The 12589-nt window shown below is 53.4% G+C and overlaps 2 protein-coding genes across 2 annotated transcripts; both read right to left on the bottom strand.

Annotated features, from left to right (window-relative positions):
* Nucleotides 1-140: 140 nt before the first annotated feature.
* On the bottom strand, nt 141-3533 carry PLP2 (proteolipid protein 2). Its single transcript, XM_003799661.2, has 5 exons — nt 3273-3533; nt 1539-1691; nt 1342-1437; nt 757-847; nt 141-536 (listed from the first exon to the last, which is right to left on the bottom strand). The coding sequence occupies exons 1-5, from the start codon at nt 3366-3368 to the stop codon at nt 514-516; spliced, it is 459 nt and encodes a 152-aa protein (XP_003799709.1). The 5' UTR covers nt 3369-3533; the 3' UTR covers nt 141-513.
* Nucleotides 3534-7236: 3703 nt separating this feature from the next.
* Nucleotides 7237-11785, bottom strand: MAGIX (MAGI family member, X-linked). The gene is made up of 7 exons (XM_012811268.2): nt 11778-11785; nt 11046-11365; nt 10787-10933; nt 9765-9847; nt 9452-9688; nt 9178-9373; nt 7237-8393 (listed from the first exon to the last, which is right to left on the bottom strand). The coding sequence occupies exons 1-7, from the start codon at nt 11783-11785 to the stop codon at nt 8086-8088; spliced, it is 1299 nt and encodes a 432-aa protein (XP_012666722.1). The 3' UTR covers nt 7237-8085.
* Nucleotides 11786-12589: the final 804 nt, after the last annotated feature.

The following is a 12589-nucleotide window of genomic DNA, read 5'->3' as shown; positions in this document are numbered from 1 at the left end:
GAAGTAATTTAACATTCATTGTAAAATGAGGTTACCTTCTTGCCCCAGCCACCACTCCTCAATTTGCCCCTCCTCACTTCCCCCTCCTGATGCTTGAGATTTATTCATATTTGATCAAAGGATTTACTTTACTCATTGTATATTTTAATAATCTATTTATTTATCCCTCCACAGAACCACTCCCCACAGCAAGGAGATTATTTAGAGTGGGTTACAACTGGGGCCTGGAATCTGCAGTGTAAGGTGCCTTGTTCCCTCATTTTATGGCTTAGGTGGGGGTATGGTTTAGGCAGAACTGGTGTCTCTGCTGGAGAAGGAAGGAGGACCTAGGCATGCCCATAAAAGTGGCCACATGCCGGAAGGTTGATTGGCAGGCTGGAAAACAAAATTCTCCCAATAAAGGCACTTTTGCCTCAATAGAAGGCTGGGAATTGGTAGGGAGTGTTACAGGGGTGGGCTTATTTGGATGGAGGACTTATTTGCAAGTTGCAGAGAGAAATGAGAAGAGTTCGCCTACACTGGACCATCTGCAGGTTCTGCAAGTGAGGAAAAGAGAAAGCATTGGCTGGATCCATATTCCCATTTTACAGATAACAATACTGACACTTATGGTACCTACTGATACAAAAGCCATAAGTACCAAAAAGGAACAGAATTGTCATGCATACCTTTAGGAGATCCCTTTCCTTTTTTCCTCTGCCCTTTCATCAACCCCCCTACACAAAGACACACATATACCCCCACACACACACTTACCAGTGGGCGCTGCTGTATGTTTTTGCTGCCTTAAAGGGAAAGTGACGTAGGCATCATACCCAAAAAGGCATGTAGCGATTAGGCCCAGTACCTAGTGGCAGAGTGGGAGTGAGGAGGATTAGATTAGGTGGTCAGGCTACTTGGCCTCTTAGCTCTTTGTATTTGGCACTGTCAGCAAGCCCTACAGAAGGGCTGAGAGACTGGATTCTAGCATACCCTCCTAATACCTCTGAACACAGGGCAGCTACACCATGGCCCCACATGTATGGGGCACAATTCACATTACATTTGAGACAAAGTTCTGCAAAATTCTAGTAGATGGTAGTCTAGTGTGTTGATAAGGGAGCCACCTGTTTGCACTTCCCAGAAAGGTACTTGTGCTGGACAAGGGAAAGCCCTTCACAGCAAATGAAGATCTTTAGAGGCAAAACCTGGACCTGAGCAAAACTTTCCTGCAGGCCTTGAGGGCATATCTGGCCTGCTGTGGGTCTCTCACTTTCTGCCAGGAGCACAGGCAGGAATGTGTTCCCTCCCCATCCTCAAACTCTTCTCTCTTTGATTTGGAGCTGCCTCCATGGCCATTACCCCAGCAACGATTTTAGAGGGATTTCCTCTCTCAATAAGGACAACAATGGAGGTGATCAGGTAGAGGATCGCCCCAATGAGGGTTCGGAAGAAATCCTGTGAGATAAAGAAGAGGAAAATCAGCATCCAGAGTTCCCTGGACAACACTAACTACCCAAGCGCCTCCCCAGCCCTGCCATTGTTCACCCCCGTCTCACACTCCAGGGCCAATTGATGAGTGGTATCTTGGTGTTCAGGTCACACATGTAGATGACAAAGAAGATAGCAGCAAAGATCATTTCAATCACCGACAGGGAGGAATACCCTGGTGTGGAGGCACTGAAGCAGATCAGAATTACCAGGCACAATATCTGAAAGGGTGACACAGGAAGGGGGGGCCTCCATCAGCTCCCAGCTGAGGAAATTGATTTAAATTGGAGGGTCCCAGCCTACTAGGACTGGGAAAATAACACAATAATAGCTACACTTTTGTGTGCTGTGTTCCAAACTCACTTATTCACCACAATAATCTAATGAACTGGGAACTACTATTAATATCTCTCTCTCTGTTTTTTTTAGAGACAGTTTCACTTTGTTGCCCTCGGTAGAGTGCGGTGGTGTCACAGCTCACAGCAACCTCCAGCTCTTGGGCTTAGGTGATTCTCTTGCTTCAGCCTCCCAAATAGCTGGAACTACAGGTGCCCGCTACAACGCCCGGCTATTTTTTGTTGAAGTTTGGCTGGGGGCCGGGTTTGAATCCATCACCCTCCATATATGGGGCCGGAGCCCTACTCACTGAGCCACAGGCGCCGCTCTACATATATATTTTTTGAGACAGTCTCACTTTGTCGCCTTCAGTAGAGTGCTGTGGTGTCACAGCTCCCAGCAACCTCAAACTCTTGGGCTCAAGCAATTCTCTTGTCTCAGCCTCCCAAGTAGCTGGGACTACAGGTACCCACGACAACACATGGCTATTTTTTAGAGACGGGGGTCTCGCACTTGCTCAGGCTGGTCTCGAACCTGTGAGCTCAGTCAATCCGCCTACCCCAGCCTTCCAGAATGCTAGGATTACAGGCATGAGCCACCGCGCCCAGCCTTAATATCTCTATTTTATCGATGGAAAACGTGTGGCATAGAGAGGTTAAATGGCTTGCCTAGGGTCACCCTGCGAGCAAGGTGTGTGGACTTGGGTTTCTCAGTTTCCTCCCTTTTCCATTCTACGATATGGGCAGAGGATACTCAGAGGAGTGGCTCTGCCAGGTGTTTTGTGAGCATCGCTGGCGCCAGTTTCTTGGCCTTGAAGGAGTGGGACAAGCAGTTCCCTGGGCAACTCCTTTGGGAAACCGTGAGAGTGACACCGGAGGGGCAGGGCTTCGTTAAAGGCGCCGCACTCCTTTTACAAGTCACTCAAAGGCGGCGCCCACTTAGAGGTGGAGCGAGAAACCAAGGCTCCAGAGAGGCTCAAAAAGCTAAGAAGAACATCCCGCGTGGCCCCAGAAAGGCGAGGAAGAACTGGGGAAGGGTGAGGCGCCCTACCCTGCGGGACTAACGCACGAGCCCCACCCCATCAAGCCCCGCCCCGGGCGCGCTGCCAGCCCGCCCGCCAGTACCCAGGCAGCGCCACGCCCTGCCACGGGAGGCCCCTACTTCCCACCCCCTGGACCCCCTCATTGAGTCCACTGATGCGTCCACGCGGGCTTCCCCAACGAAGCCCCCATATGCGTTATAGGCCTTGCCTTACCCCATGAGCCACCAGTTTTTCGACCACCCTCTCCAAACCCCACTGACTCACCCTGCGCCCCCACTTTCAGACGTCCACCAGAACACACCCACTGGCGCCCCTTGCCGAGTGCCCCGGCCTCATGCCTGCCTCACCCCAGACTGTCCAGTCCCTCGTGGACCAGCCACACTACCCGCTGCCTTTGCCCACCCGCCTGTCCCAATACGCTCACAATCTCAGCCAAGAGGAGAACCCCCTTTCGGGTGCGCGAGAAGTTGGTGCAGGCGGCCCAGCAACCAGGGGCTGAGAGGCGCTCAGAATCCGCCATGGCATGGGCTAGAGTCCTTGCGGGTGCGGAGGATCTGCTCACTTGCTCGCGGGTTCGAGGACGCTGCACACCCAGCCGTCTTGCCCGCTGTCTGGCCGGGAAGGGGGCCCCCGGGGCGAAGGAGGGAGTGAATCACCGCGCGGAGCAGAAGCGGGCGGGGCCGGAGGGGGCCGGGCCAGGTGGCTGCCGCCCCGGAAACCCCCTCGCCCCGCCCGCTGAGGATCCACCCAGCCTGGTCCACAGACCCCAGGGCGCCCCATCTCCGGGGTGCTTGGCAACTCGGGTACCACGCGCAGTAATGGAGCGACCCTTCACCTTTTTGGAATACGGGAATCAGGCTTTGGGAGGAATCTGACTTGGTTTCCTTAGCTGAGAAACTGCCTGGGCCATGATTAAACCCTAAAGCCTCAGGACCTAGTACGTTTCCAGAAATCCGAATATTTTTGGTTTTAGAAAGTTTTCACCTTGCGTATACTCTCAGCAAGGTTTGGGGCTGCCGCGTTAAAAAAAAAAAAAAAAGTCAACATTGCCTCAGAAAGAGATGTGAAAGTTCACAGTAAGTGGATAAGTAAGAACTGAAAATTGTTCCTCATTAGGTCAGGTCAGATTTTGTAATCAAATGGTGCCAAACTTGTGGGGGAAACAGTCTGTTTCTAGAGCTTTGGGGGCTTCAGAATTGCGGATAAAGGATCATGGACTGTGGAATAAAAAAAATTTTTTTTGAGACAGTCTCACTTTGTCACCATGGGTAGAGGGCCTGGCGTCATAGCTCACAGCAACCTCAAACTCTTTGGCTTAAGCCATTCTCTTGCCTCATCCTCCCAAGTAGCTGGGACCACAGACACACTGCCACAATGCCCACCTATTTTTAGAGACGAGGTTTTGCTCTGGCTCAGGCCAGTGTTGAACCTATGAGCTCAGGCAACCACCCTCCCTGGCCTCCCCGAGTGCTAGGATTACAAGCCTGAGCCACCACACTCAGCCTGGAATAAATCTCTTAGCAGTGATGACACCCTGCTGCAGATGCAGAGAGAGAGCAAGGCCTGGTGAGCATGGAGCTGCTCCGTAGGTGGGGCAGGCATTGTTTGTTAACCTGGAGCCCAGGGAGCCAAGGTCTCTCTCATTCTGTGCTCTGAAACCCCAGGGAAGTCCTGGCCCTAAATTCTGGGCCCCGGTTTTCTTGGTTCTAAGGGTAGGAACCAGCTAGCCCTACATGAGGAATGGTGAAGTTTATTGCCAGGTACTTGGTAAGATGAAGGGGAGGAGATGGTTCCTGGGGTACAAGGCTAAGTGATGAAGCCGAAGACATTTGCAGAGTCTGTTAATTTGAGCAAGAAATTTCTTCCAGTTCAGTCTTAATTTCTGAATCTGAGACTTAACACCTGGTCACCTGGAATCAGGAGATAGGAAGTGCAGGGGGATTCAATCTCCAGGCTGGATGTTGGTTTTTTCATTTCATTTGAGGTGGGGAAAGTTCAACTCAAGGGCTTGCCTTCTCTCCTCTTCTCAAACACAGGGTCCCTCAAAACAAAGGAAGGCGTTCTTGTCTTTCAGTCCTAGCTGCTGAAAGAGTGACTGAATAGTGGAGGGGATGAAACTTGCTTCTCTCAGTGCTGAGTATGTGCTTCCTGATTCTGTAAGGACATGCCTAATTTAATAAAACAAGATAAACTAGGTCCCACCTCAAAGCATTTGTACTTAATGTTCCCACTGCTGTCAGTGTCTTCCCCCCAGCTCTTCATACCTCTGGCTTCTGGTCATTCAGGACCCATCTCAATTGTCATGTCTTCAAAGAGGACAGAAGCCCACCATCATCTCCCCAAACATAACCTCATTTTGCTAGATTCATACCTCTTGAATCACTCTGAAAGTATTTTTTTAAAATTAATTTTCTTGTCTTTCCTGTCTGACATCCGTCTACCCCATTACATCAGCTCTTTATGTCCTGTTCTCCCAGCATTTGCACAGTACCTATCACAATGCAGGGCATATACAGCTGGGGTCCACTTTTTTTTGCTTTGAGGTAGAGTCTCACTTTATCACCTGGGCAAAGTGCCATGGCACCATAGCTCTCAGCCTCCCAAGTAGCTGGGATTACAGGCACCTGCCAAAACTCTTGGCTAATTTTTCTTTTCTTTTTTTTTTTTTTTTTTAGAGACAGTCTCACTTTCTCGCTCTCGGTAGAGTGCCGTAGTGTCACAGCTCACAGCAACCCCCAGCTCTTGGGCTTAGGCGATTCTCTTGCCTCAGCCTCCCAAGTAGTGGGACCACAGGCACCCACCATAATGCCCGGCTACTTTTTGTTGCAGTTTGGCTGGGGCCAAGTTTGAACCTGCCACCTTTGGGGCTGGAGCCCTACTTACTGAGCCACAGGTGCCACCCTAATTTTTCTATTTTTAATAGAGATAGGGTCTTGCTCTTGCTCAGGCTGGTCTCAAACTCCTGAGCTCAGGGAGTCCACCCCCCTTGGCCTCTCAGAGTTCTAGGATTACAGGCATGAGACACCTCACCCAGCCCGCTGAGATTTAATTAATAATTGTCAACCAGCCTGGGGAACATAGGGAGACCCTGTCTTTACAAAAAAATTAAAAATTAGCCAAGCATAGTGGCATAAACCTGTAATTCCAGCTACTTAGGAGGCTGAGGCAAGAGGATCACTTGAGTGAGCCCAGGAGTTTGAGGTTATAATGAGCTATGATCATGCCACTACACTCCAGCCTAGGGAACAGAACTAGGCCCTGTCCCTCCTCCTTCCCCCAAAATTGTTAAATTTGGGTGAAATTGGGCTAGGCACGGTGGCTCATGCCTGTAATCCTAGCACTTGGGAGGCCGTGACGGGTGGATTGCCTGAGCTCACAGGTTCAAATCAGCCTGAGCCAGAGGGAGACCTCATCTCTAAAAAATAGCTGAGCATTGTGGTGTGCTCCTGTAATCCCAGCTACTGAGGAGGCTGAGACAAGAGAATCGCTTGAGCCTAAGAGTTGGAGGTTGCTGTGAGCTATGACGCTAGGGCACTCTACTGAGGGTGACAAAGTAAGACTATCAAAGAAAGAAAGAGGACAGACTTAGGTATCAGGTCTAGATTAAATCCTTCTTCAAACCCACTCCCCAAGCTATTTTCACAGTTGGGGCCTCACTTTCCTTCTCTGTGAAACGGACATATCAAGGTTGTTGAGTACATATGTAACTACTGTAGATGAAACTAAATATTGCAATAATGCCAGTAGGAGGGATAAGACTAAGCAAATGGTGGCTAGGGTTACTATTATTAGTCTCCTGAGTGTGACTGTATTTTTAGGACTGGGGAACTTGAGGCCTTTGTTGACTTCTGTAGACCCACACCTCCACCAGGCTCTGAGTCAGGGATAGTTGGAAGTCATGTTGGCACACTCCCCTACAATAGCTACAGCTCTAACCATTCAAGCGTTCACTTCTCCACCTCTTCATACTCCAACTCCCAGCTCTCCATCCCGTCTTTGCAGTTCCTCTCTTTTCTCCAAGCCACCCTGGACTCACACTCTGGCCCTTTAATTTCTCTCTTCTCTCCCCGTCTCCTCCCCAGAGGAGCGAAAGTTGCCGGTTCCAGTCAGACCACAGCTTCCCTCCTTGAGAGGACGGGGCAGAGTGTTCAGGATGTGGTGACAGCAGAGGTGACTGGACATTCCTGGCCTTTGCCAGTGTCTGGCTCGGGGCTACCCTGGTTGGAGCCCGTTGGCCATATAAGCCCTGGCTGTGGGGATCTATTTCCAAGACAGAGGAAATTCTCGACCTTTCCTGGGATTGGGAACGCCCAGAGTGTGGCATGTGCACACAAGCCCAGTGCAGTTCCTCACCATCTATGGAAAAGAAGGGCGTGGCTGAAAAGTTCTGACAACCTTTGTTTGTTTGTTTTTAATATGCACAGCTCTTTTTAGCCCGGCCCGCCCGGAGGCGCTGACTCACACCTTCCCGGCTCCGCCCTAAAGGGGGCTCTAGGGCCCCAGCCAGTGCCTTGAGGGTGGCAGTCTACGCGCCAGCAAAAGCTAGCCGACTTGGCCGGAAGTGGGAGACCGCAGGCTCCCGGTGAGGGAAGCCACCCTACTTCTAGCTTTACTATTCCAACGACAGCGGAGGATCTAGACGATTCCGAGTCAGGACTGTGGGTTATACCTGTGCATTCCTGCCACAATAACAGGCCCACCTCTGCACTCCCATTGCCATGCACAATAATTACGTGTGAGCCACTGCACACCCCCAAAGAGGAGAAATGAATGAATGGGAAACGCAGCAGGAGTTGGCGAAGAGAAAAGGCGAGGATAGGAAACACAGGCTGAGGATAGGCAGAAGTAAAGACCCAGCTGGAAGCATGAAAGAAACGGCTGGGCAAGAAGCTTGTCAGCGGTTACAAGAGGCACTCCTTGAAACCAGATAAAGCCACCCCCTCCTTTACAGAGCGGACTGGGCAGCCCCACCCGACCTAGAGCACCTAGCAAGTTAAGACTGGATCTAACCATTTTAATACTTCCCTGGGCCAAACAAGAAGCGCAGGGCTGGCCGGTCTGGACGGGCCATACCACTGACGTTTCGAGGGGAGTGCGGGCTGGCTGACTGCGCAGCGGAGTGGGGGAGGGACCAGACCAGGTGGAAGCTCTCGGGCGGTGCTAGTGCGACGCGGGGCCCGGCACACCAGATCTAGGTTGGGCGGCACCAACGGAGCACGGAGCGGTCTGATATACGCTCAATGTCTCCGCCGTCCGGCTGCCGTCTCTTGGGCTACCTGCGCCGCCCCTGAGACTCCCAGGGCCCGAGAGAGACGTTCCTCGCTCGGCACCAGCCAGGGCCCTGGGGAACTTGGGATGCGGTCCTCAGGGTCCTCCGTGTGGGGCTCAGGACGGGGAACCAACCGGCCGCTGGCCATCTCCTCTGGACTAGGCTCCCGAGTATCCTGGGTCTTGCCCGTTGTCAAAGATTGAAGGTGCTGAACTGGGGACGTGCTACTGCTGCGAGACCTCATCTTCTCCGGCCCTCCAGGATCTAAGCTGAGATCTGCGGGTGGTGGGACCGCGGGTTAGGTTGGGTGTCAAAGTAGAGAAGTGAAATCAGGGTGCTTGGCTAAGGGTGGCCAGGAGAGCCCAAGGGCTGCAGGAGACAGACTCTGACTCTCAGAGAAACCTCCCTTCAAGGCCTGAAGTGCCCCATTCAGGGACCAGCACCACCCCCACACGACCCAGGATACCTCCTTCCTGAGACCTGAGACACACCGCCCCCCCCCATCCAGAACATGCCCCTCAGAAATCAGTTCCCACAATCTCCATAGGAAATTGACCCTGGTCTTAATTTAGGAAGGACAAACTCCTCCTCCTCCCATCAAAGACCCCCAAGTCTCCCCTCTCATTGACTCCCTTGACTTTCAAACCCTTTCTCTTATCCACTGTTTGTCTTTCAAAACTAGACCCCTTACCCTCTGGATGCCCATTTCATTTCCTCCTGGCTAAGACCCACTCTGCCTTCCCATCCCAGAACTAAGACTCATCCTTGTGAACACTCACTCTTACCCCAGACCCTTTCCCTTCTAGTCCCTCCCTGCACCAACAAAGCATCCCTCTGAAATTCCTACCCTTGGGACCAACCCTCTCAGCCCTCACTTTATTCCTATCTCAGGGTCCTGTGCCCCTCCCTACCCCACTTTTGAGAATACCTTGACTCCCCGCAGACACAGAACATGGGACCCTCCCCACAGAGACTATCAAACCCTTCCCACCCAGAATCACAGTATCTCTATTCTGCCAACTTCTTCTCCTCATTGACCCTTTTCCCCTGGGAAACCCACCGTCTCCTCTTGGGAATCTTCCCACCCCTTCAGGCTTGCCCGAATGGGTCTCCACAGGCCGGCTGAGCACCAGGTGGAGCTGGGGGCCTCCAGCGCGTATCCTCTCCACCACCTGAGTGTGGGTGAGGCCCTGTGTTGACTCTCCATTAATGTGAAGCACTAGGTCACCGACCTGCCAGAGTCCGAGGGAGCGGTACTGTAGGAAGGGAAAATAGAGAGCACCCCCACAAAGGCAGGGATAGCACCTACCAGTGGAAGGTGCCTTAAGACTCACCTGCAAACGACCACAGCGCTGTGCCTGCCCGTCCTTAAGCAGCCCGCGCACAGCCAGCGGAGCATCCCCACCAACATCCTGGCCGCCACTTAAAGTGAGACCAAAGCCTTCAGAACCGCGGACCAGCTCTACAGAGAATTGATCAGGGGTCCGGGGCGGCTTCGAAGCACAACGTGCCTTAGCATGGGTCACTCCGGGCGGTTGAGTACACATACCCACAGTCTCCGACCGACGATGCTAGAGTAAGGACAGGGATGTACAGAGATTGCCAGCCCCGAAGCAGGTGGACTCAAATAGAAGAATGAGGTAGTACCTGCGGCTGGTGATCCACAGTAGTGGGGTGAGGTAGACGACTGTCTGTGACCTCTATGTCTGCAGAGTCCAGCACACTAACACCTGGGAGGAAACAAGCAGAGAAGACTGGGGGGGCAAGCTAACTTCTAGTCTCATTTACATGCCTCATTTGTACTACATAAGTACAAATTAGCTCATGGTTTATTTACCTAGACACTACTTGTTCAAATTATCTTAAAGAGATCGGTGCCTGTAGCTCAAGGGGATAAGGCGCCAGCCACATACCCAGAGCTGGAGTTTACAAATCCAGCCCGGGCCTACCAAACAACAATGACAACCACAGCCAAAAAATAGCCGGGCATTGTGGCGGGCGCCTGTAGTCCCTGCTACTTGGGAGGCTGAGGCAAGAGAATTGCTTAAGCCCAGGTTGCTGTGAGCTGTGATGCCACAGGCGCTCTTACCCAGGGCGATAGCTTGAGGCTCTGTCTCAAAAAAAAAAGTTATCTTAAAGATTCAGCCTACACAAATAACCGTTTAACCCTTCCTCCTTAAAAAAAAGTCCTGGGCTCGACCATTTGAATAATTCTACAGACCCCTCAAATAGCTGTAGGTCCACCCAGGAGGGTACGGCTTCAGATTTCGTCAAACCCTCTGATCACCCTCTAATCCTCATCTCCAGCCTCACATTTCAAGCCCCGCCCCCTGCCTAGCTTTCCAGGCCCGCCTCTTTGCTAAGTACCTGCCCCCAGTACTCTCCAGATCCCGCCTCCTCAGAAATGACGTACGAAGCTCCGTTCATCAGAATTTAAAAATCCAGCCCCGCACTCTCAACAAAATTGACACTCGCCTGCCGCAATAACCCTAAAAGATTCACTACCATACTCCAAGGCCTCCTCCCTTCGAAGCACCGCAGAGCCCCGCCCTTCCATAGCACACCCCTCGGCCCCACCCAGGGGAGTAGCTAAGAATCCGGGGCCTGCCACCCCCGAACCCACCTCTACACCAACCCCGCCCCCTGGAGGCCCCGCCCCCGTCACGTACCCTCCTTGGGACGCAGGCGCAATGTGGCGCCGGCCCTGCGCACCAGCGCCGCCACGTCGGCCGCAGCTCGGGCCGCCAGGGGGCGCGCGTCCAGCCGCGACAGGAGCTGACGGGCGCTGGGGCCAGCGGACAGGGGAGGGTGGCGGCCTGCGCGGGAGAGGGGGACATGTCAACTCCGACCCTGAGTGAGACTCGGCGAACCCCCATGCTTCCAAGCGTCCGAAGGCAAGACAAGACCTAGAGATGCCCCTCAAGATACCTTGACGCCCCCAAGCGCTCCCTCGATGGTTCTGGAGGTCGCCACTGTCCCTCTCCTCTCCCACGACCCCTGACCTTCGTGGGAATGCCCGTAGACCCCCGCCTGCCTCCACGATGTCCCCGGAGATAGCTGGTTGACTCCAGTAGTCCTGGACATCTCCAAACACCCTATGGTTTTTTCCTGGAGGTCTCCGACTGCCCCCTAATAAACTCAGACTCCAAAGTCTTCCCCCACGATATCTCCAGGCATCCAGACTCTTCCAGATATCCCAAGAGAGCACAGTCTGACTGACTCCGTAGCTCCAGGGACCCCAAATCCACCTTCAGATATCCTAGGCAACCCTTGCTAACCCCTGAATTCCCTCAGAGGCCCGGCTTCCCCACATGGCCACGTACCTCCAGATTCCCCCTCCACAGATTCCCAGGGGCCCCTAGCTGCCCCCCTCCGCCCCTTCACTACAGACCCCGAGTGCCCAGGTGTCCCCACTGACCACGAGCAGACCCCCTCCCCGCACATTTCCCCGGGTCTGGTGCTCGGGCCTTTCACTCGGAGGTGAGTGCTGGCACAGGTGTGAGCGTGGGTAGGGGACCTTGAGCCCAGCCCGGTCGCTGGTTCCCTGCCCGCTGCCACCGGCGCTTGGGCGCCAGAGCTGCTCTGTTTACCACCTGTCAGAAGGAAAGGGTGAGGAGCACACCGGCGGGGCGACGGTGGCTGGGGGACGCGCCCTCTCACTCCCCCATGCCCGCGTACCTCCTCTGCTCCCCCTAGGGTCCGTGGCGCCCCCTGCGCGCGGCTCCATGGCCAGTGGTCCGCCCAGTGGAAGCACGGCCTCCAGTGGCGCCTTTTGAGCGCTGGAACGCACTCGCCTGGCGGCCCGCCCAGGCCTGGAGGCTGAGGCCGGCAGATCCTGTGCCTGGCGCCCCGACCCGAGCGGTGACCTACCTGGCGGCCCGCAAGGAGGCCTAGCTATGGGAGGCAGCTGGAGCACTGAGTCTCCCTCTGCCTCAGGCTTTGTCTTGGTTAACTGGGGACTCTAACTTGGCTCCTCTTTCCGTCCAGAGGATGTTATTATTACACGCATAGGAAGGGAAGCGGAGACCCAGAGAAGTTAGGGCACCATCTGAGTTCCGACAACTAAACACAAGAATGCCAAAGTAGAGCCCAAGTTTACCAGGGAATCCTGAAATTGTCACCAGAGCTTTGCACGTAATGGGCACTCTGTAAGTTTGCAGTGAAAGTTTGCCTACAGCGGTGGTTGTGAAAGGCAGGTGGAGTATTGGTCCTCCCTCTGCCCTTAGGCTCCTTGGCTTGTATTAACCGCGGATTCTGGTTATAATTTAAGTCTGACCATACCGATGTTGTGGAAAATATGGAGGAAAAAGAAGATTTTTCTTTTCTTTTCTTTCTTTCTTTTTTTTTTTAACCAAGGTAGAGTTTCACTTTGTCACCTTGGGTAGAGTGCTGTGGCGTCATAGCTCACAGCAACCTCAAACTCCTGGCCTCAGCCTCCCAAGTAGCTGGGACTACAGGAGCCCTCCACAACG

The sequence above is a fragment of the Otolemur garnettii genome, unplaced genomic scaffold (assembly GCF_000181295.1).
Source record: "Otolemur garnettii isolate 467f Iridium unplaced genomic scaffold, OtoGar3 scaffold00153, whole genome shotgun sequence".
Lineage (NCBI taxonomy): Eukaryota > Metazoa > Chordata > Mammalia > Primates > Galagidae > Otolemur > Otolemur garnettii.
Note: the sequence above shows the minus strand (reverse complement) of the source record. Positions and strands in the feature narration are given on the sequence as shown.